The sequence below is a fragment of the Oculina patagonica genome, chromosome 2, assembly GCF_052425735.1.
Source record: "Oculina patagonica isolate OP01 chromosome 2, crgOcupat, whole genome shotgun sequence".
Classification (NCBI taxonomy): Eukaryota; Metazoa; Cnidaria; class Anthozoa; order Scleractinia; family Oculinidae; genus Oculina; species Oculina patagonica.
Genome location: NC_135759.1, coordinates 16080746 through 16105353, shown reverse-complemented (window position 1 = coordinate 16105353; position 24608 = coordinate 16080746). Strand labels below are relative to the sequence as shown.

The 24608-nt window shown below is 39.0% G+C and overlaps 1 protein-coding gene across 7 annotated transcripts in view; it reads left to right on the top strand.

The window, feature by feature from the left end:
- Positions 1 to 24041, top strand: part of LOC144643184 (solute carrier organic anion transporter family member 4A1-like) — a 28936-nt gene extending 4895 nt beyond the window's left edge. For 2 of the 7 annotated variants that reach the window (XM_078502354.1, XM_078502353.1), the window contains exons 3-12: positions 3583 to 3717; positions 9666 to 9729; positions 13488 to 13681; positions 14268 to 14833; positions 15423 to 15786; positions 16594 to 16810; positions 18274 to 18454; positions 19495 to 19670; positions 20401 to 20615; positions 21353 to 24041. In XM_078502354.1, the coding sequence (XP_078358480.1) occupies positions 13546 to 13681; positions 14268 to 14833; positions 15423 to 15786; positions 16594 to 16810; positions 18274 to 18454; positions 19495 to 19670; positions 20401 to 20615; positions 21353 to 21705 (2208 nt within the window). In that variant the 5' untranslated portion in view covers positions 3583 to 3717; positions 9666 to 9729; positions 13488 to 13545 and the 3' untranslated portion in view covers positions 21706 to 24041. Of the gene's footprint in view, positions 1 to 1478; positions 1705 to 3582; positions 3718 to 6357; positions 6378 to 9665; positions 9730 to 11493; positions 11547 to 11696; positions 11817 to 13487; positions 13682 to 14267; positions 14834 to 15422; positions 15787 to 16593; positions 16811 to 18273; positions 18455 to 19494; positions 19671 to 20400; positions 20616 to 21352 lie in introns of those variants that run through there. The other 5 variants (XM_078502355.1, XM_078502357.1, XM_078502356.1 and 2 more) reach the window with 5 other exon arrangements.
- The last annotated feature ends 567 nt before the right edge of the window (positions 24042 to 24608 follow it).

The window sequence follows — 24608 nt, the reverse complement described above, 5'->3', positions numbered from 1 at the left end:
TGACTATGCAAAGAACGACCGCAAGAAGACTAGGGAGATCACAAAATGGTTTTTCTAAAAGTCTTTTTTTTGGAAGGGTTCTTTCAAATTCTTTGAAAACTCTTTTTTTTGCTCTACTCGTGGTTCTTCGCCAAAGTATATCTTGTGATAACCGTCCGTTTTGCAAGCCTTTTGACAAAATTTAAACCTGGCGGAAAGTAAGAAAAGTTGAAGGAACTGTTGCACGGATTTAAGCCAAACTTAGTCATGGGAAATGGCAACCAAATTCGGTGAAATATAAAAATGACCGCTTAAAACATGTCATGTATTCTCTGTCAAAACAAAAGGTTTACTTAGCTTAACAAACGATGAAGCGTATCGTTTTCAAATCTACCAAGGTTAATGTGGACGGAAAACATTTTACGCGTTTTCAATTTTCTCCGTTTTCAAATTTACCCGTGTCAGTGTGGACGGGGCCTATAAGTGGTGATGATTTTGTGCACGCTTTTATTGAACAAAGCTGCGATGTAAGTCGATTGTGTTTTTGTTTTGCTTCAGTGGAAACTGGTGGTATATGTAGTTCTAATAAAGGCTGGTTTTCCCTAAGAATAAACCCAAGAATAAACACAAGCAAAAGTGTAAGCCTGAGCGCATAAGAAAAACGAATACATATTCTTCTCATTCTTTTCTTCACTAGGAATCTGCGTGGCATAAAGTCGTAAAAAACTTAACAATAATGGTCTTTTTTTATTTACAATTGCTATTTTAGAGCACTTTTAGAGCACTAAACTGTTTAAAAGCGCGAATTGCCGCGGATGGCTCGGATGGAAATAGATTGCAGTTTGAAAAAGTTAGCCAACGTTTTCAAGTTGTTTCCGCGCGCCTTCAAAAAAATCGATATTTACAGCCGAAGTTTGACTTCTATCCCCAAATAAAGGTTATATCTTCAGTTATATATTTAAAGATAATATTTTTACGGGTAAAGTTGCCTACGGTACCACTTATTTCAGAACAGTTTAGACCAAAAATCTGCGAAATCCCCGTGACATAGTTCCTATTAGCACGAGCACAAGAAAACAAAATTGTTTGTTCTTCTTGTGCTTGTGCTTGTGCTTATGCTTATTTCCTATGAAAACCAGCCTTAAGGCCTTCTACAAATTATTTCATCGGAGGATTAGATATAAAACTTAACCACTGAATTACCACAAAAAAAAATATATTTACTACGAAACCTAATTGAGACAAACGTAATTGACTTTTTGCATGGTAATTTACCTTCAAAGGGCCGGACTTGGCGAGCGGTTTTTATTCCTGTCAAATTATTCTTAATAATCATGTCAACTTTTGAAACTAAAGTAAAGAATGAGAGATTAGGTTCGCAACCTACAATATTGATCGAAACCTAAAACTGAGCCAGCTTAATTTCAAACGCTCTTGTGGTTGGCTCGCGGCTTTTGCGCTTTTCAAGGAAATGTTTGTGTTAAATAATACATGTTTACCTGTTGAGAGGCGGTGAAGGATATGTTTTGAATTAGTGTTTCCGAGAATATTTGAATTGACGGAAATTCAAACAGGAAAAAATAATGTAGAACGAAAAAAACAACAAACTGCAGCAACAAACTCTTCGTGGCCTTTTGCGACCTGCGGCTTCGTGGAATTGAGGGGAAATGTTTCGAGTGGATTTGTGGACAAAATTTCAAGCTAGTTGCGGCGAAACCAAAACAGGTATTGAATACAGTTTCCATTCAAGCTCACGGCCACTGCATTATATACTCTTGATCATTTTTTCAGGGGTGTAACATTTTAACTGCAAAGCGAAAATAACGGTTGGTTTTATACTGTGGTCTCAAGAAAGCTGCCTAAAAAGGTCGAGTTGATTTTCGAGGTAGTGAAATTGCGTTTCGCTGATTGATAACGGCCTCGTTTAGACAGGAATGTTTGTCCAAGGCGTTATAAGAAGTTTCTTGTGTTTTTCTTTTCATTTGAACTTCCCTTAATTTGATAGCTTAGATCAATCCTTTAAAGCTTACTAGTTTTACAATATTGCGCTTTTAGCGCATCTTTGCCACACCTTTGCCTCGACGGAAGTTAGTTTAACGGCGTGACGTCACTAAGTCCGTGATAATCGATCGTTGGTTGTCATGGAAACAGAAGACCCCTTGTCTAAAGACTACAATTTGTATGGCTGTCCACAAGTTGCTCGGCATCTCTCAAAAAGACGATTACTGAATGTCAAAGTTTGCAACCGAATGCCAAAGTATCACGAAAAATTATTTGAATCTCGACGTTTTCGCTAGCTGTAGCGAGCGGTTTTGAACCAATCAGAGACACGAAGAAAGTAAACCCTATTAATCCTTGTGTGTCCGAATCCCCTAATTACTGCTACTTCTCCTGGATTTGTTTGCTGGTCTATCGGAGGTTGTCCCCCAGCATTCTGTAAGGTTCCTCCCAACAATTCGCTGGTACCCAGTTATACAGAGGGAGACACTGTGAAAGTAAAGCGTCTTGCCCAAGAACACAACACAATGTCCGACGGCTAGGGCTCGAACCCGGAACCGCTCGACTGATATGGAGTCCAGCACACTAACAATTAGGCCACCGTGCCTCTCAACAATGCAATCATAAGCAAACAAGACAAACGTAACCGACTTTCTTGCGAGGCATTTTAACTTTAAAAGGGTAGGACTTGGCGAGCGATTTTATTCCTGTCCAGTAATGTTTATTTAATCTTTGTGCCCATTGTAAACTTTAAGTGAACAATCGCAGATCTGGTTCGCAACCTGCAATATTGATCGAAACTTAAAAGGGAGCGTTATTTGTACGCCTTTATGGTTGGTCCGTGGCTTTCAACTTTTCAGCGAAATTTTGTGTTTGAATAATAGCTGTACCTGTTAAGAAGCGGTCGACATCTAATATCTCCTAACAATATGATACATTTTCAACTAGAGAGGTGATGAGAATTTACCGAATTAGTGGTGGATATGTTCTTGACGTGCTTTTTTGAACTGCTACTGTGTTCTTTGTTTGATTCACACGATGGCATTGTTTCTGCATTTTACTTTAAAATGTACGTAATTGTGGGCTTCGTGCAACGATTAGCTTTCCTTGGGTATTGAGATTGACGTAGTTAGAAAATTAGCGATTTAACTTGTTGAAAAATCGAACGATATTGAACGCAAAATTTTGACGCGCGAGCTTAGAATTGAAAGTATCACCTTGTCGACAAGGAGCGCTTTTCTGGAATTTTGCTTGTTACTGAATAGCAATGAGCGAACCCCCGGCGTTAGCAATCCAGCTTTTAGTTTTGGGAGTTATACCCCTGAAGCTTAAGAACCTAAAGAGGTTTGATACGCGCATATCACTAATGAAGGTTTTGTAAGAAATGCTCAGTATAATCGCCCATACTAGTCCTGATAGAAAATATCAGGTGAAATTGAGAAACTGAATGTGATTAACTAGGTATCTTTCGTGCACTACCTGAGTTTTCGCAGGAAGTGGCTATTTGCGAGAAATTGGTAGCCTGAATTTGAGCTTCCTCTGGTCGCCTACTAAGAAATTGCTCAAGCGATTGATTAATTTTTATTCGATTTTTGCGTGTTGCAGGTCTTTGATTTGGTAAAGTGATTCCTATTTTGTCTGTGCTGTGCTGTTCCGATCTGAAGCAGAGGAGCCCTGAAGTTGATTTATTTGCTGTAGCGATCACCTGGCCTTTGTAAAGATCTCAAACTGGATTTACAGGTACTTTTAACAATTTATCCCGAGAGTAGGGTCTCTAAAGGGATAAGAGAGCGTGAATGCGGGTCATCGTCGCATGTACTGTAAAAGCTTCTCTCAGTTTTAATGTGAACGAAGGTAATACTTTAAAATATTGAAAACATAAGCAATGTCACATGAAGGAAGTGCTCAATAGCTTTCATTTGCAATGAATGGTCACACACGAGGGCTTCATTCACGGACTTAAAAGTTAGAACCAACTTATGCAGCTTAGCAAACAGTACCACATGAAGGTACTACTCGATAGCTTTCCTTTCAGTGGTCGCACACCAGAGCTTCATCTACAACCATAGTCGTTGGAACGCTTACGCTAAAAAGATAAAATTGCAGATACTTGACGCTGAAACTTTCTCAATGGCGCATGCAAACATTTTACGAGGTCCCCCTCCCCCCTTTCAATGTTGAACCCATCGTGGCTAAGGATTGTCTGTGCAATATGTTCGGGAGCTCGACATTGAGAAGAGGAGGGGAGAGACAAGGAATTATTTTGGTAATCGTGCCAACACTTCTGACGATGGTTGTACTTTCTTTCTTCAGAAAAGTAATTGCGCTGACGGCCTTTCCGCAGCTCGAAATGAGCCAAAGCAATAAAAAAATGTTAAATCTATAACAAACTGTTTGTTATTTTAATTTTACTCCCTGAAGCCGGAAATAATTTTACTAATGCTAAGTTTTTGTAGGATTTGACTCGTCCCATGTCGCCTCTTACAATTCTTTTAGGGGTAGACTTGTGACGAGTCAAGCAGTTTACTATAGGCTTAACTTTAGGCAGTTTCGAGTTATCCCGTCTCCGAGAATTTAGTATTTGAAGAGACACTTTATAGTGATGGTCTTGGCGCAAAGCTAAAACACACCTAGATCCTAGAAAACTCGAAAAATGACAAAATTTTTAACAAGTGAGGATGATTCACAAGAGTATGGATGGAAAAATTTAATCTTCAGAGTTCGTAGTGGTCCATTATTTTTTTTGGTGACCAAGGCTGCCGCAAAACTGTTGTCTATTTTAAGCAGTTCTAGTCAAACACAAAGGAAGGAGAAAAATCGTAATTACTTTTTCACAGGAAACTTTGATCGTTACCGAATAAAATATCCGTTTTTCTCTGGCAATTGTTTATTGTTAAGTATAATTCGCGGCCTATATTGAAAAAAAAGAACAATGGATTGAAAAGAGTTGTGATAGCAGCTGCGTGGTAAATACATCACATTTGAAAAATTAATTTTATGCGCGTTTATACCTTCTCAAAGTTTGACGTTAACCTCTTATGTATAGCTACGGGGTTGCTTCGTTTTAACGACTGTTTCTTGGTTTTTAAGGTACGAACTGTTATCTCCATAAGCGCTGTGTTCTTGTGTTTAATAGGGATGACACTAAATTGTATGTTTCGGATAGAAATCGCCGGCGCAGTCGATTTCTTTTGTAGCACGACGAAATGGCTGATCGACGGAACGGAGATTTTCCTCAAAGCTCTCCAGCTGTTTAATGTTATCAGATTTATATCATTCTCAGCAATACGTCGATTCCAATTCCAGCTTATACTGAACCAAAATATGAAATTTATTTTTTTCGGTTTCGATCGAAATTTTAGCTTCTAATATAACGGATATTTGAAAAATCTGCCCGGCGAAGGAACTCGTCATACTGCATACTTTTGACCAGACAGCTTTGTTGTCGCTCTGTTGAGGCAGCGATTTATTTATTTGAAAATTAAGCACTCATTTAGTTACGTATTGCTTCATGTTGCGCTAGTTCATTTTTGAAAAGGAATAACTGCGAACTTGGATATGAACACCGCCGTTGCTTCAGTTTAACGTTAATAATTGGCGAACTAGATTTTTGTCACGAAATAACGTTATTAGCTAGTTTGCAGTAACATGTAGCGTATATTTAATTCAGTTGGTAGGTCGATCGACTATTCGCCTATTTTTAATTTGTATTTTTAGCTAATTCAACATTTGAAACAGCTGCTTATATAACTGTGACAATTCTATTTTTCTCTCTCAACGTTATAACTTATTTTTGCTGAAAAAATGCTGATGGAGTGGTGAATTAAGGCGTAAAAATTCTAGCCTGCGAATACAGCCGCCTCGCATTCGCTCCCGCTGTACGTGTGGAACGCGTTTCGCACGCAGTAGCGGGAGCGAATGAGAGGCCGCTGTATTCGCAGGCTATAAAAATTCAACCTGGACTTTTAATAATCATTTGGTTGGGCTCGAGAGATTTTTATAAGTGTAAAATTTAGTCTCGAAAAATGTTAGACTGTAGGTCGACTTCAGAAATTCGAAGAAACATTTAAAATCAAGTTGTGGGTTTTTTTATCTCAAAAGTATTTAGCTGCGCTTAGTTGGAGAGAGCAGTTTTAGCAGGACTTGTCACAGAGTTATAAACTGAGTTTTTTGTTTGTTTCTGCTAGTTGCGTCTGTCGTGAGTGCTCGGCTCCCGTCGGAAATGTTCGGTAATCCTTCGTGATAAAGTAGGGTTGAATTCGGTTGAATTCGTAATATCATGCGCAGATGTACATGAAAGGTAGTCGACTCTCATTTGCGACAATAGGTTAGTTGTAGGGGGGCGGGACTGAAAGTAAGTCTTTTCGTGGAATGTTATTTCGCTTCCATGGCATTTTGAGGTAGGTAAGGTCTTTGCCACAGAGGGTCTAATCTTATACATACAGATGAAAAATTTTGAAATAAGCATCACGTTTTTTTTTGCCTTAGTAACATGTATATTTAGTTGTTAGTGATGTTAGGTATTCGCTCGGTTTTGTGTGGGTTTAAATTTTCTATCTCCCACTCAACTCTCGTCTTGATTTATGTTTTCATGACATTTGCCGCTATAGAAACTGTATTTGTTTCAGCAATATGCAGTGATCAACGTTTTATGACTTGTTTGCTCGAGTTTTATTACGTGCACTTTGTCAGGCCTGACTAGCTAAGCGTTGTTACTAGTTGCTTAAAGTAATTTGCGTAAACTTAATTGGACTCCGCTTATGTCACGAACCAGACAAGCAAAACAGGGATTTTTCTTAGTTGCAACTCTTCAAAATATAATCTTTATAATAACACTTACTTTCAAACATGACGATATTTGTTTTTAGAAAATAGAGGAATTTACTGAAACTGTAGCCTATTTTACCGTAGTTGCATTTTTGGCGCAGTTAATTTTTGTCGTCGTTTATGTTAATGCAAACACCAGTAGATGTTTAACAGGTTCAATATTGATGCTCAGCGATAAAGAAAACATCAGTTAAAACGTAGTGGAGTTAAAGATCTTGTGATGATGTCAATATTTGTGGTTGTTATCACCAACGCTATCACTAATTATTCAGCCTAACAGCTAAATAGAAAAAATTGGAATAGAATTAAAGCTCAAACATTGCGTATAACGTTAGCGAAAGGTCCTGAAAATATCTAACTCGTTAGTGCTTTTAAAAGGCTGGATGCTGGGTTAAGGTATAGGACTGAATACTTCGAGGACAAAGCTTGGAAAAAAGGGAATCGATTTTGTTTTAAGCTAAATTTCGAGTTGGTTATGAACGCGGAACTTTCGTGCCGGAAACTTGTTCTTTCATCAGCTATTTGAAAACGAGAGTTAATGGAGTATTAGCGATATGTTCGCAAACAAAACCAATATTTGGCATCATTTTGAAGACCATTTCGTTTGGAGTTTGGATTATGCCCTTCTTGAGAGAGCTTTTCACGAATCTTCTCATGGTTTTTATCATCTGCCTTCAGGCTATATTAAATATTCGCTTTTTGTAATAACTATCACCTTTGTGAGCATAAGGTCACCAACCATTTAAGGGTCATAATAATGACTATTCTTTCCTTTTTGTTTTCCCTGCGGTTTGTTTATGTTTAATGTAAATGATGTTACCTCAAGACTCACAGTGAATGGTAGCGTCTATAATCAGGTGCTCCAATTTTATTAGAGAAATTTTTTTTTTGCTGAGACGTTCACTTTGAAATTACATGTCATGTGGATAATTTCGATCGCATGGGTATAGACAAATTTAAACCATGGATTATTTTTTGACCGAAAAATGGCAACTCGTGTTCACGAGAATTTAATTGGGTTTATCTTGTAGGTTTTGTTTAGACTTTCGCGTTTGTGAAAAATTACGATATTATTCTTTCTTAGGTTTAAATATAAGGGTAGCTAAAAAATTTTTGGCTGTTCATTGAAAATTAGCATCTTTTGCCTATGGCTATCTAAATGTTAAATTTTAATTCTTGCAACGTTTTATGTTGTCATATTTTTAAAATGATTTGGCACCCTTACCTGCTTACATACGTCGAAAATTATATGTCCAAGGCAATATTTTAACTCTGAGAGACATTTTAATGACGAAACTGCTATTTCATTAAGGGCCGGCTTTTATCAGCGCTTTCACAGCAATTCTATAAACCATTTTAACTATTAAGTACGCTGTGAAGAGTTCGCTTTGAGCCATTTTTATGGAGATTGTGCTTTGGTTATTGGGCGGAGAGCAGGTAGTCTATAGATCAGATTGTAATATTTAAATAGTTAAGTCCCGGGCCTTTTCTTTGCGCTTTTAATCAAAAGGATTTTTTGCTGCTAAAAAAAGTTGAGGTTATGTTTGGAAGGGATTTGGCGTCATATAAAATTGGGAGTACATGTGAATTTCTATGTAGCAAAAACAAATTTCACGAAACATTGTTATACATGAGGTGGCTTTTGGTTGAAATTTCAAGGCCCTTTTCACACTAGTGAAAACGGAGTCATCGTATCGAAAACTCATCGAAAGTTTTCCGCACACACGATCGTTTTCGAATCGGTTTTGCTGTCCATACTAAAACCGTGAAAAACATACAAAAACGCGCACTGTGGGGTTTGAGCATACGATGTGACTTGAGCCAGCGATGTAGCGATCATCGTGACGTCAGCGTTTTCGAACAGCATCTTTTTTTCGCCGTCCACAATGTAACAGGAAAACGGCGTTTTAAAAAATGTCCACGCTGGAAACTGTTTTTGAATAGCTCAGTTTTTGCTGACCGTAAATGTGGGATAGAGCGGTTTTCACTTGAGTGTCGAAAGTAATTTGCGTTTGCTTTGGTTTTGAGTTCACTACGCTTAGTGATTGGTTTAAAAATTTTGCGCCACTTTCTCGGCCAATCAGGAGTAAAACCAAAACCAATCGTGACTCGCTCGCGCACGTTTTCCCGCGATTCGTTGACAGCTACATGTATTTGCTTCGAGTTTTGATTGGTTCACTGGATTGTCTGTGTCCTTTGTGATTGGCCAGAGTAATTACTTTGGTTTTGGTTTTACGACACTCAATTGAAAACTGCTCTAAATGTGAACTGAATCTAATTACAAATAAAAAAGAAAAAAAAAAAAAAAAAATTTATAAAAAAAAAAAAAAAAAAAGAAAAAAAAAAAAAAAAAAAAAAACGACCCTAATTGTAAGTCCATGGGCTTACGTTCGCCGGAAGATCAGGAGCAGGGGGGGGGGGGGGGGGTATTGTCGGAGATTGTTATGTTTCCGAATTTGGAGTTGGGATAATTATTAAAGGGTTTTATTTTCTGGGGAGAGTTATTATTAGCCTGCGTACAGCTGTATTCTATTTCCTTTGTTGCACGCGTGAGGAAATAGAAGATGGGTGGTTTTAATGTGAAAAAATTTTGTCGCAGCGACTGGTTTGTTGCAAGAATGCACCATGTCACACGAGGCGATATGTCGCAGCAACATGTCGCCGCGACGTGTTGCAGCGACGTGTTGCAGCGACGTGTTGCCTAGTGTGTCCCGACCTTATTTAAAGTATCGTGAGCCACCTTGGCCGAAAATCATGGCTCCAAATTATGACCATAATACTGACCATAAAAGGGAATCTCTCAATGTTGACTGGCAAGGAGACTTAAAGGGTTAATTAGAACCAATTATTTTTCTCTGCAGGGTCGGTTTTGTTCAGCTGTGTTATTGAGTGCTTCATTCTGTGTTGATTAAGAAGCTGTCACAGGTGAGAATGTTTTTACTGTAACAACTGTCATTACTGAAAGTATTTATCGGTCCAATTCAATATTATGAACGTTTTATATTCTGTACAATTCTGCCAGGTCAGTTGCAATTTGCCCTAAGTACAATTTGTATTTGACAGTTTTGCACGCAGTCGATAATAGGCGGTACAGAAGGTATTTATTTCAGCTCATTACGGTGTTAAGGACGTATTAAATTGAATTACATGGTGTAGCCCTTTGCATGTTCGAAATTTACCTTCGCTTTTTACGTTATGTCGCTGAATTTATAGCAAAGTAATCATTGCAAAGCTTTGTTTTTCGTATTTTCTCCAGTTGTATGTAATCGATTGTTCGACAGTTGTATATATAAAGAGCTATTTTCTTGCAATTGTAACTTCAAAAGCTTAGCATTTTCACATTTTTCTACCCAGTTGTACAAAATTCTCTTTAGTTTAACTTCGGTAGTATAGGCTTTTTTGTCTTTAAAGATTTCAGTAAACGTTTGGGAACCAACAGGCATGTTTTATTCATAGCGTGGACGTAGTCACAAACACTACTACATGGCTTCAAACTTTTGCTATTTTGCATTATTAAGCTATTTTTACAATCTCAATTTAGTTTTGTGTTTCATACGAGTAAAAAGTTTGCAATATTTAAACGATTTCTTTAAATAACGCAGCGTTTTGCATGTATTGTTGAGAGCAGAATTTAGAGGAAAAAGGCACAAAACCTCAATTGTTTCTAAGGGTGGTCATTATACCTCACAATGGGGCTTGTTTTTTTTTTTCTACGGACATCAATAAATCCGGAAAAATAAACCTGAACTTGTTTTCTTTTAACAAAATCTTCGTGCTAAAAAGTGATATAGTTTTTAAAGTCGTATGTCAACTTTTCTATTACAGTAATAATATATTAAACAAGTGACTAAACATTTTTATATATTTGAATTGCTTTACATTTTACTTCTGGTTCTTTTTGCCATGTAAAAATCGCAGAACGCATCAAACAATGCAACCCCGATATATCGGAAAAATATACATTGCCTAAAATGTGCCCATTGTACGAATTTCTTTGTCTTAAGCATAACGTTTGTCACTTTCAAATTTTGCAATAGCTTACATGCACCGCAAAGGTGTTAAAACAATTTGAGCAAATTTTTCGTCCAAAACAGCATCATACAAAATTGTCGTAAAATCTGTTTCAGCGAACATTTACATGGACAGAAAGAAATTGAATCTAACTAACGTTGAAGTGAAAGTACGACAAACAGACTTAACAGTTTTATACAAGTTTTTTTAATGTTCGACAAACCAAAGATGTTGTGATTGTGAGACATCATTTTATTCTAAACAGACAAAATCTTGAATTGAGGTTACAAATTTAAACATGACGTCATCACATTGTTTACATAGTCTCGTGCAAACCCACTGAGCGTCCAATCATAGCGCTTGTTGTATTGCGGTTATTTTATATATCTTTTAATCGGCTTGAACGAACAGCTTGGCTTAATTGCTTTGTAAATCTTCTTTCTTTATCAAATTTCCACAGGAACGTTGCGTTTTATCAGGATTATTAAAGTTATCGTTTTATTTTTGTGAGCGTGGTCAATAGTTATTCTTTCACCTCCTACGCGGTTAGCCCACTGTTTTCATTCTGTTCCTTCCAATGTGCACAAAGTTTTGATATTATCCCGGGGTTACAGCTGGTCTTGTTTTTCGCTGTAGTCCAGTAGCTAGCCAGCCTTCTGTCTTTAATTCTGCGTGCTATGGTAGCAATATGGTCTGCTGGCATGTGGTTCGAACTCGAAACTTTCTCGAAGGTGAGAACGCAAATGTGTATTTTCTACTTTAAGATGTGTGATATTCGCGAAAAATGTTTTAAACAAATAGCCGAGTCAGCGATTTCACTAAGAAACCTGTGAAACGAGGAACAATTTCGAGCTTTGCCAGCGCCCGGAGATTCACAACAGATGTTACTGTAGGCATGACCTTGAAAGAATTATCAATGCTTTGATATTCTTCCATTCGAACGACTCGTTTTCCGTGAAGAATAATCACAAGGAAAAGCTTATGGACGAACCAGAATACAGGTGAATTGCGAAACTGTCAATTTTCAAGCAATCCTTAAAAAAATAGTTCGTGTCAAATTTCAGTAATGGTTGTTTATTCGATTTTAAACCGTCTGTTCTCTTCGAATAAGAATGAAAAAAAAGATTTATTTGAAGCATTTTCTGTCAAGAAAGGAAACGTAAGTTCTTGAAAGCGCAAAATCCCCTTCTCTATTTTTTCAATACATAAAATATTGTTTATAACAATAATCATTTCTATTCTTTTGTAATGCACATAGCCATTATTTTGTTTACATTCAATCGTACCTTGAACCATCATGTTTTTAATTTTGGTTAATAATCTGTTTCGATAGTGTGGTGTTCATATTTTGTCTTTGTTATCAATTATTTTAATTGGCAGGACTTCCAAGAAAACATCGTATCTGCCAAGTCTTAAACCAAAAGCTTGAGGATTTGATTTTTGCTGGTATTAATAATCCTTTTTATAGTTCCTCGGCCTTTTAAGTACTTCACACAAAACGCATTGTGATATATCGATAGTTTATTTCTAGTACATTGGCCGAGAATTTATATTAGCAACGAATTATCCGTCTAGACACAATTACGCATCCTGCGAATTAAACGTAGCAAGTTTCGTCGCTTATTAAAAAGAAAAAAACAACAACAGGCGAAAAAAACCGGAGAGACGTCCAGAATTTTGAAGGTTAATCGTTCTTTATCTAAAGCAAGTGGTGAAAAGTTGAGAGAAAGTATGCAAGTATGTCCTATAATCTCAGGCAATTTGTCCGTCTTAGACGGCAGTCCGCTATTAATAGTTGAGTAAATAATTAGGGATTACTTTATTTTAAATTCGGTTTGTCACTGATTTGTCAAAATTTTCCAAGTTTTTGTTATTGTAACTCATTTAGAAGTATACAGTGTGGTTGAAATGGTAGTTAGTTCTTTTTTAACCGAAAGACCAATTATGCTTCTGTTTAGTGTAGATGTCGTACAAAATCGGGCAAATATTTTTTCAGTACAGTATGTGCAAATGAGATTCGGAATTCCGCAGGATTAGGACGAGTTTCATACTTATTGTCCTCAACAGTTCAGTCCTGTGTTCTGAAATCTTACGCTCGTATTGGGAGCAACGTGGACTACACCATGCCGAAACCCTGTCCAAAATATGAATTTTTGACACTAATTTTTATGCATTATTTTAACTTTAGCTACCGGATTGGGCTTCTTGTCTTAATTTTCCTTGCGGATGTTTTCAAAAGCGAAAATTTAGAGGTTTTGAAATACTAAAATGGAGTTAGTTTCCCGGCATTGCCTTGTGTGTGTTACCAAACTGGGCTTTCCCATATCCTCTGATCCTCTGAGGTTTGTCTCGCCCCTAACCCCACCCCCCTCCCTCTGCCCACCCCCAACCACAGGAGGTTAGAAATGTAGGAACCACGAAGCTCAGAAGACCTCTTTAGCGTTTATACTGTTTCTTGACCACAGAAAAATGAAAGAACTTTCCTATGGTTTAACTTGGCTGGTGATTATGGTTGGAAGGAAGGCTAGACGATCAGAGAACAATTATGATCACATGCTGCAATTCTATCTCTATCAAAGAACTCTGTGCGTTGTTATAATAGATTTTGATTAGTTCAAATCTCGCACTCGCTTTATTTATACTTGTGCTAATTTACCCATTTTCCCCATCAGGGTCATGTGTTTTTGTCCAGTTTTTTGACGTATAAACTGTAAAGTCATTCTGCTAAAGATGGAAGCTGACGACGTTAAACCTGACGAGAGGGATCTTTTGTGCGGGTGGAGATCGTTCAGACCTAAAGTTCTACAGAAACTCAACACGCCAAAATGGTTTCTTGTGTTTCTTACCATTTATTCCTTCATGCAAGGTAAGAGAAATCTGCTCGTCAAGATCTTCTTCTTTTCCTCTTACTCTTGAAATTTATTTACGCACGAGAAAAAAGATCGAATGTTGCCGGGGCGTATTCTAAATGGATGCTGGTGAATTGTAGGGTCAACCCTCCAAAATGCTAGAAGTAACCTGTGATGGTCTTTGTCCCTTTATGTTAGAGCGGTTTTCACGCATTTGTGTGTCGTAAAACCAAAACCAAAGTATACACTCTGGCCAATCACAAAGGGAACAGACAATCCAGTGAACCAATCAAAACTCGAAGCAAATACATGAAGCCGATGCGAAACGCGGGAAAACGTGTGAGCGAGTCACGATTGGTTTTGGTTTTACTACTGATTGGTTAAGAAAGTGGCGCGAGTTTTTTTAAACCAATCACTAAGCGTAGTAATGCAAAATCAAAGTAAACGCGACTTACTTTCGGCACTCAAGTGAAAATCGCTCTATACAGAAACAGATACGAAATTTAGTATTAGTGTTGGTGAGCCGTGTGGCTGTTCTGATTCCAAAGATTTGTAGTGGTAGCAAAATATAGAGGAATCTAAATTGTTTTTGTCTTTTTCCAGGAATGATTGCTACGGGTCTGACGGCAGCTGGTCTAACTTCACTCGAGAAAAGATTCAAACTAAGCAGCAAGCAAACTGGAATGATAATAGCAGCAAATGACGTGTCCGCGCTTCTTCTGATCATCTTCATAAGTTACTTTGGAGGTCATAGGAACAAAGCTCGCTGGCTAGGCATAGGAGCCATGGTAACTAGCCTCGGATGTCTCCTGTTCGCCTTGCCTCATCTGTTGGTCGGCAAGTACACTCCACTTGAATTTGAAACGAAAGGAACCGGCGCCACATGCTTGTTCAACACTACGGGAATACCTAAAGACGACGAAGTTTGCGCTGAAGCGAAAGGATACACCGCATGGAAGTACATGCTTGTGTTTATAGGGGCTAAGCTTCTGTTAGGAGCTGGGACTACACCCCTGTTTACGCTTGGACCGGCGTATATTGACGAGAATGTGAGCCCTAAAGCGGCGCCCATGTATCTAGGGGTCTGGTTCACGGCTACGTTTTTCGGCCCTGGGATTGGTTATGTAGCAGGAGGATCTCTTTTGAATGTCTGGGTCGATCTTATTCAGGTAAAAAGCCAAACAATGGTTATATGATTTATTACACGAGATAGAAGCGTAGATACTGTATTCTGGCGCTCGTTCTTTACGTAGTGGTTCTTTTCAGTCTTCGCTACTTGCTCTGCCTTTGTAGGAGAATCATGCCAATGCGTCTGTATAAAACAATGTCTTTATTGGTCTTATTTTGGTAACAACGAAGTAGTCTTGGATAATTCTTTGCTAACTTATTGTAAAGATTTGTACCCAACTTATACGTGATTTGAAATAATTGGATTTTTTTTTTCGAGAATACGAGTCTGGCTTACGTAGTTCAATAACACATCTGTTGTTATAGCCACGACTTCACTGATGTATGCGAAGCTTAAAACGATTTTTAACTGTTTTTGTTTTTTCTTTTAAGACTTATTTATACAAAAACTATACTACTCTCTCTTAAATAGCGAACCTTACATGGATTGCAGCTTTTTAATTGGAATTTTGGAGAGGGTTTTACAATCTCCGTTGAGTTTAACATCCCGACATTGCAAGTTGGTTTCATACATTTTTTTTTTTTTGCTTCTCCATTTATAAGTTTTATCGGATTTTTCTTTTTTCCCAGCCCCCTGGAGTTGACTTAACACCCGATGATCCCCGCTGGATTGGGGCCTGGTGGCTAGGATACTTTTTCGGGGGACTTCTACTGCTGTGTACTTCTATAGCCCTTCTTGGCTACCCTAAAGAGATGCCTGGGGCCCGAGAACAAAGAATGGCCGCCATCAAGGAAGGACTCTTGCCTCCTCGCGACGAACACATTCAGGGACGATTGAAGGATATATTGCCAGCAACTAAAGCCATTCTGACAAACAAAACATTCATGCTAAACACGTGTGCCTTTTGCTGTACCACTCTCATCGCCACGGGACTTGGGCCGTTTGTCTCTAAGTTTATTCAGTCGCAGTTCGGCAAATCGTCTTCTACAGCAGGTGAGTTTAGAGTAGAGATCGAGAATAATGTGTGCACGAGTGACTGCAGACGAAAGTTCGTCAAACCTTTGCCTTGCACTGGGCGCATTGTATTGGAAGTTTTAAATTACCGATTTCTGGCCTCAGTTGTTCAAAGAGTGGATAACGCTATCCACCGGATAAATCGCTATCTAGTGGATAAGTGTTGACAAAAGATACTACACGATCCATGGGATGGTAATTTATCCAGTCGATAGCGTTATCCGACCTTCGAACAACCGGAGCCTGATGTCTTCTCGCTGGCTTTCCATTGCTCAGCGAATCAAAAATTAGATAAGTCTGGGAAGCAGGTTCAATTAGCTGCATACATGTAAAATGCAAGGTTGCTGAGAATTTTGAAAAAAAGAAGAATCGTCATAAAGATGTCTGAAAATAATAATGATACGTGTTTTATTCTAAACAAATCAATACACTTTTTAATACAAATGCACTTTTTCTATGTGCTATTTGCTAACTTAGTTTTAAAAAGAAAGGAGAATCGTCTGAAAGATGTCTGAAAATTATCAAAACTACGTGTTTTATTCTAAGCAAATCGAAACAATTTTTAATACAAATGCACTTTTTCTATGTGCTATTTGCTGACTTAAAATACTTTCTTTCGGGGACAAACGTGCCTCAAATATAATCTTTGCAGCCATTATTTAATCACGTCACGAGGATGCTTGTGTGACAAAAATAACGGCTGGGGAAGGATTGCGTGACAAGTTAAAAGAATGTCAGCTTAATGACTAACGTATCCGAGGCTAATTTTTCTGTTTCTCCCCCTAGGGATCCTCTCTGGCATCGTGATTATCCCAGGGACCGCCGGCGGTATTTTCCTGGGGAGTTACCTGGTCAAGAGGGTCGATGTAAGACGCTCGTGTAAAATTGCCGCCAAGTACTGCTTTATCTTTCAGTTTATCGGTACCTGGGCCGTGTTAACATTTCTCATTCCCGGATGTAAGACCACATTGCTTGCTGGGGTCAGTCAGGCATACAACAACAGGTACATAAACCTTTCAGTTCCAAGTTGGTATTCTCCTAATCCTTACTTTCTTTCTTACATTGTTTTAATGCCAGTTCTGAGAATTTAGTAGTCCTTCACAGGTACGGCGGAGCATTTTTCCAAGTGGGGGGGGGGGGGGCTGACTAGTGACTTGAAGTGGGGGGGGGGGGGCTAAAAAGACTCTTCTCTTAGTAAGTCTTTATTTTTTCGGAAATTCTGGGGGAGCTGAAGCCCCCCCCCCCCAGCCCCCCCGGCTCCGCCGTCCCTGCTTCAAGACAATATCCACTGTCTGCTTGACATTGGTGTTGATATTGTAACGATAAAATAAAATCAGGCGTTGCTTAGAGCTGTTTCAACTGAGCGTCCTAAAACCAAGACTAAAGCAGTTACAATGGCCAACGACAACTAACGGAAATGGTCGCATTGGACCAATAACAACACAAAGGAAAATCACGTGACTGACGCCGAGCGCGTGAAAAATCGTGTGACCAAGTCGAGGTTGGTTTAGGTTTTGCATCTGATTGGTTATTAGGTCTGGTTGCGCGAGTTTTCAAACCAATCATAGAGCAAGTAGAGCTAAGTAAAGCACAACCATAAAAAACAAACAACAACAAAGCAGAACCGGATTACTTTTGAAACACATGAAAACCGCCCTAAGAACTTTCCTTGACGCATAATTACTCTTTAAATCTAGAAACTTCAATTTTGAAAATGTTCGACTCGGTGTTTCTGTGTGTATTAATGGGGGTGGGGTGCGTTAAGAAATTTCTTCTGTTACTAAGTTATACAGTTGACTTCCGAAAGCTTGAACCTTCGATAACTTCAAGTCGCGCTAACTTGTATCAAAATGATTTTCCCCTGGATTTGCTTTATGTACATTTACAGTAACTTATCGTCGATAACTCGAATTCCCCGCTATTGATAAATTGGTTTTCCATTCAGGTAATTTTCTTACTAATTTTATCCTCAATAACTCAAGCCTTATTCGATCAACTTTCGATAGACTGTTCACAGTCCCCTACTTTTCCGTGAAGTCGTAGAGATCGATCGTTCAGTCCGACGAGCCGCCATCTTGGTTTACAAACGCGAGCAAAAACTGGGGAGAGTGCAAAAACCCCGTGGGTGGCTAGGCTGGATGCTCATAGCGTGGCCACCCCCCCCCCCCCCACCCACGGGGTTTTTTGCACTCTCCCCATTTTTTGCTCGCGTTCGTAAACCAAGATGGCGGCCCGTCGGACTGAACGATCCATTTCTACGACTTCACGGAAAAATAGGGGACTGTGAACAGTCTAAACTTTCGATAAATCGAAACTTTTCAATACCCTTTTGCGTTACAGGGAATCAAATGTTATAATGTCGACTTTTTTCTTGTATATAGTATCCCTTGCTCCGTATTACTACTTTTCTTTGATTATGTTCATAGAAGCCACGCCTACTAAACTCTCGACTCTGTTATTTCACAGAACACTCACCGACATAAACTTGTCCGCTTCGTGTAATTCGTTGTGTCACTGTAATAGCCGTGATTATGACCCTGTTTGTGGAGTGGATGAGATCTCATACTTTTCCCCGTGTCATGCTGGATGCACGGTAAAAAAACCTGTGGAAGGCGGGAAAATAAAAATGATTGAACGAAGAAAAGAGGTAATACATCTGTACTGAGTTAAGTTTGTCCTTTTGCAACATTTGTCGTGCTCTAATTTCGGGGAGAATCAACAAACGAAGGTTGCTGTGTGGGAGAATTCCTGTTACAGCCTAGTAAACGTTCGAAAATAAGCCCTCCCCAAGACAAGATTTAACTCTTTATCCCCTGGTAATAAACCTCCTTCTGTACATTTTGATTTGCATTGTTGCCATGACTGTATGTTCCGAGTCTTTTGAGGTTCACTGTAGACTGCTTGTTTTGTGTTTCATATTGTTATATTTATCAAGGTTTACCGTGCTATTTATGCACCAAAAATGTTTCAAACACAAAATCATTTACAGATACAAGCCCGAACATCGTTTAAGTGCAAAGTCCCATGGGCCTACTTGTGGCCTAATGCTTAGTGCGCTGGAATCCGTATCGAGCGGTCCAGGTTCAATCTTGCTTGGATCTTTTGCGTAGTGTTATCAGGCAAGGCACTTTTGGTAAAGGCGAATTAAATGTTGAATGGACTAGTATCCCATTCAAGGGGGAGTACAACCGGCATAAAGGTGGCGAAAATATCTTCAGCAAACAAGCTGCCAGTGCTTGCACTTGAAAATTTCATTTATTTATTAAGCTATATATTTATTAAGTTATTTATATACCGTAGAATTCCGTGTTATAAGCCCTGGGCTTATACAACTTCGTAAGGGGTTTTGGGCTGGGCTTATAAGCGGAGGGGCTTATATCCGGGAGGTTGCTTATAAGCGGAACTGAAAAAATCGTTTCAAAAAGAGCCAAGGGAGCGTGCGGTAGAAATACCTTTTTAAAGTTAAAAACGCGTAATCAACTAGCAACATGTAGCCCTGTTCAGTACTGTCATCCGGTAGAGGGGGGCTTATATCTCGGGGGGGGGCGCCTTATAATCGGATGAATATATTTGTTTTGAGCAAAGATGGGCCTATAACCGGGGGGGGGCTTGTAAGCGGGAAGGACTTATAATCGGAATTATTAAGGTATTTATATATTTATTTATTTTGTTTCTTTGTTACCTCAGGAGTATGAGAGCTGCCGTTGTATTACGTCTCCAGTGACTTCCACTCCTTATGGTACCGCCAAACAGGGAACTTGTGACCGGGATTGTAAGAATCTCATTCCATTTCTGTTCGGCGCTGTTGTGCTGCTTATCTTCAATTTTATGAACGCCACGCCCAACAAAACTGTCGTGTTGAGGTGGGTTCTTGCATGTTCCAGTTGTTTTAGAGCTCTTTTTTTCTTGCTGTGAGTTGTCGCTAGTTCAATGTTTTTAACAAACTATTTTTAACGGTTTGAGGAGTATTTTTGACGAAATTCGAGGTGTTTGGATAGCCGATGAAACACTCTCTCGAGTGTTTGATATATCTTCTCAATCAAAACAAAAAACTACGGAGTAAACGAAGAAATAAAATCGTAAAAATCTATGCCGGGCATCTCAACCTTTTTCACGGTTATGATTTTCTTTGTTTTAACTTGATGAATAACTAATAAGTTTGAGAACGCTATTGGAATACAATTCTGTGGACTTTTTAGTGACTTTGGTTTTATTTGTGTTTGTTGTCGTGGTATGTAAAACGTACGGATCAATTTGGTTCCGCCCCCCCCCCCCCCTCTTCCCGCGTGTGGTGGGGGGGGGGGGGGGCCCGCCTATTGATCCAAACTTACTACATACTGAGAAACAGTGTGTATTTTAGCCCCAGACTGTTGGGAGTGTATACTAGCGATGCTTTCGTTTTGTAAATTGAAGCTTGGCATTGTTTTGCTAAATATCAAAATCAACAGCGCGAAGAATTTCAGATTCTTACTTTACCTCAGCTTGACTTCATGACATTACGTCATGTTGCCTAGCAACCTCAATGCCTAAAACCGCGGGCTCAGACAAACTTAGTTTTCCCCAGACTGACCGCAATGTTTCCTTGTTTTCCAGATGTGTTCCAGACAACCAGCGGACGTATGCTCTGGGACTACAGTGGCTATTTCTGTGTATGTTTGGCTCTATGCCTGGTCCTGTTATATTCGGTGCATTTATAGACAAGACTTGTATCCTGTGGGAAGAGACCTGTAACGGCCAAGGGAGCTGTCTGGAATACAACAATGAACTTCTCAGCTATTTGCTCGTGGCAGCTGGTCTCTTTTTTCAGAGTAAGACGTCTTTCTTCTTTTTTTCGGCAGACTTAGTTTAAGAAACTGAAGTCCGGTCTCTATTGAGTCTTCGCGCTCGAAAAAGACGTCTTTAGTTGAAGACCAAAAATTGCATACTGATGGCGTAAAATGAAAAATGTGAATTTTTTTTTATAGTGGTCATGCACTTAGCTTCGAAGTAGCACCAAGGAGTTGACAGCTTAAATTTCGTACTAAGGAAAAGAAAACAGCAGTTTCAGTTATTGAAGGCTTGGAACTTAGATCCCCTGGACGAAACATCCGAAACCCCCCGGCAATAACTTACCTAAAGGCGGCGAAATACGAGATACAAAAACCCGTATTTCTACCCCACGCTCAACTTGTCTCGCAACAAATTTCAGTGTTGCAAGTTGCAAACATGTTGCACAAATAGAACGAAGTTCTACTTTTTGCAACAATTTGTTTTTCAACTTTCAACGCCGAAATTTGTTGCGAGACAAGTTGAGCGCGCGGTAGAAATACGTGCAACAACTCGTTAAACTGGCAATGCAACAATATTGCGCGACAAGTTGAGGGTTTTTGTATCTCGTATTTCGCCGCCTTAAGAGTCACGTGCAAACAAGCAGTTTTACTGGCATAGTGTCAATCACCAGGAGCTAATGAGCTCCTGCAATCGCTCATTACGTTTGACTGAAAACGTTGGAGCAGAATACGAACCGGAACTTTCTTAATGGCGTACTTTAATTTTTCTCTTTCAGTTCTTTCAGCTGCTCTGTATTTTGGTTCATGGTTCTTCTGCAAGTCGAACGATCCACTCCCAGGAATCCCGGATGTAGATCATCCAGCGCAGTCTCAAACTCGCCTTAGCCCTCCCCAGACACCGGTACCAGGCCTGGAATTCCGACAACAGCGGCAAGCAGCTGGTCAGCAGACTACTTCAGAAGAAGAAGCTCTTGCACAGCCTGGTTCTGACGACAAAAATTCTTCCCCAGTCTCTGGCTCTGCGCGGTATGCAACTGGTGACGATAGTGTGTTTCTATCGTTCAAGGATGCGGGTAACGAGAGCCGAAGTAGTTTTCTACCCGTTGCGCAGATTGAGTCTTCGATTTAGAGGTGAATGTTTCTATATAAAAACAGATACGAAAGCCCTTTCTTCGTAGAAACTATTCCATCATGAGGCCCTATTTTCACATAGAGGTTTAATTAGAGGTTTTTCTAGTAACCGTATACACGCTAGCAAAACAAGTCAAACCGTTTAAAATAAATAACATCGAATAGGCCGTAGCACCGTTCGTGACTCTTGTAGTGGCTGGAATGTAGTTTCGTACTACCCAAATCGCGTTCATCGTTTCATCATAACCATCAAGTCTCGAGTACGAACGATCAATGTTTGAAAAAAATCGACATAAGAGTAACATCTTTAAAACTTAGATTTCAGTGTTCAAACTTTGTTCTAGCCTAAGTTACCTCAATGAGTACAATGGCTTCGCGCGCGCTCGTTTTTCTCTTCCCGTCGACCAAAGGGAGTGATCGCAGTTTTCAATCATGTAATAGGATGTGCGCCGTAAGGGCTTATTCATGTAAATTCTTTGTGAGATTAGCCTCTTTGTACGTACGCAAGTGACAAATTTCGATCTACTTTTGGTTAAGTGCGACGAATGATTCGTATCGTCAAAATTAGTTTGTAACGCTTCGAGGTGTTGTTTCTAACTGAAGTATTATTGAAAAACTAAAGATAAAAAGAATATAAATTAATGCTTTTTGAGAGCGTATTGAGGTGTTTAAACAACAGCGTTTTGTTTAGTTATTTTCTTTTTTGTATTTGTTGTTATTTAATTCAGTTTTAAATATGCTTGTACTTTGTGTATATTTACGTATTCACAACAGTTTTCTACATTTGTTATAATACGTACGTTTTGAATAATGCGTGTTTATCCGTTTATTTTTGATATCACCATAGATCTAGTTTAAATTAATTAATTGAGATGGGTTCTTAAAAACATTTTCGCACGGAGGGTTATTTTTTCTAGACACAAATAAAAGGTTAATATGAAGCATTATTTTCATTGCATAAAATTCTAAATTAACTCGAGGATAAGTTAAAAATGTAAGTCTCCTTCGCAGCCGTTATTTGAATCGTCACGCAACGCTTCTCGCGAGGGAGCGTTGCGTGACGAGCCCAAACAAATGCTGAGATGGAAACTGATAAAAATGCAGGAAATTCAGTTTAAAAAAATCCTACCATTACAGCCGCCTTTCACTCCTGCTAGCCGCTAGCCCTGGTTATATTCCTTGATCCCCTTAGCAGCGCCAGCAATATAGTCGGGGGGAAAACTGCCAGTTTAGGGAAATCTTCGTTGAAGCACTCGAAGAATTTCCGAATTATTTTATCCAATCAAAAACTAGCGCATGCGCTCACGAGTACTCTAAAAGCAATCGCGTGTAGAGATACGTCATGTTGCTTAGCAACTTCTGGGACAAAAACCGCGGGCTCAGTCACTTCCCGGAGAAGTGATGTCGCCATCAACTGGCACTTGTTTCCCCGACTAAATAATGAAATGCGGCTGTATTCACAGACAACCTGAATGAAAAACTTTAACATGAAAATGAAGTCCTTTAAAAAAATTATACACTTTTTGATCTTTCAATTCAGTGGATGGGGTATTTTTATACTGTCCTACTATATTACAGCACTACTTGACAATCGTGTCCTTTTCTACAAACAGCAACAAAACAATTTTTTGTCTGGTTCAGCTGCACTTTTTGAAATAATTTCTGGAAAATATCACACTAAGTTTATAGAATGAATATAATAATTGATGATGTAGTTGTATGGTTAATTGTAAATAGAAATTGAAGAAAATTATAAGTTAAATGCTTGGGAGATAAATTCAACCGTATTTGAGTGTTTGAGTGTATTTGAGTGTTTTCTGGTATTGTAAGTGAATTAAACACGAACCCGCGCTATTAACGAAAATCTGTTCCAAGTCTTTTCGTCCTTTGCTTCGCACTGAATCAAGGGAAGGCGTAAGATTTTTTCCCAGTCCTTTATGACCTTTGTCGACAAAAAGGAATTGGTAAAGAGCCGTTGACTAGATGTCTTTTGAATTATACGATTTATTAGGCGTTGTGGTATGGTTACATTTCACTTTGCAATTTTATCTCTAAACAAATAATTCCAGTTGGACGAACCGATTGTGTGGCTACCGTTACTGTTTAATAGCGCGAGTTCATGTTTAAAGAAATCGTTTCTCATTATGTAGGTTTTCTGTTTTCTTGGTGATACGAGTCAGCGGTCTCTTGTGAGAGACACGCGCGCTGGCGTGCTGTGTCTCTCGAGTTCAACTGCCTTGTAAATCCTTGAGACCAGAAAATGGTTTAGGTTATTTTCTTTTACCAACATTTTCTCTTTGTCATTCAAATATCAAATAAAACAGTGTTACGTTTCTTGGCCTGTTATATTCTTTTGCGTTGAATTTTTTACTTTTGCATCCTCCCTATTAAAGATAACCGGGTTCTTTTAGCTGTGTTCTTTTCCCTCACAGATCTGCCCCAACCAGAAGTCCATAATTATGGAATTATGGACTTCTGCCCCAACTTGGGAATATGAATGGTTTCAGGCGAAATAACGGGGCATCTAGCCAAAACCCAACACTACCCCTTGTCAGGTCATTCTGCATGTATCTCACACATACCAGAGTTACAAGGAGTGGACCATTAGATTACCAAAGGAGGGGGCGAGTGGACAATTATTGGGCAGTTAAAAATTCATGCAACACCCCAACCCCACAAGATGCCATTTTCCCTCTCGCTTTTTTAATCGCTTCTTGCTCAACAAACCAAGAGAAAAGAGTGGCTATTCGTGTCTACTAATTGCGCCCATGTAACTTAAAAATCCTGAGAAACCCCACGATCGGTTTAGGAAAGGTTCGATTCGACATAAGAAAAATTGTATTTCAACATGGCGGCCCCAACAAAAAGACAGCCCTACAGTTTCAATACGCATGCTACATG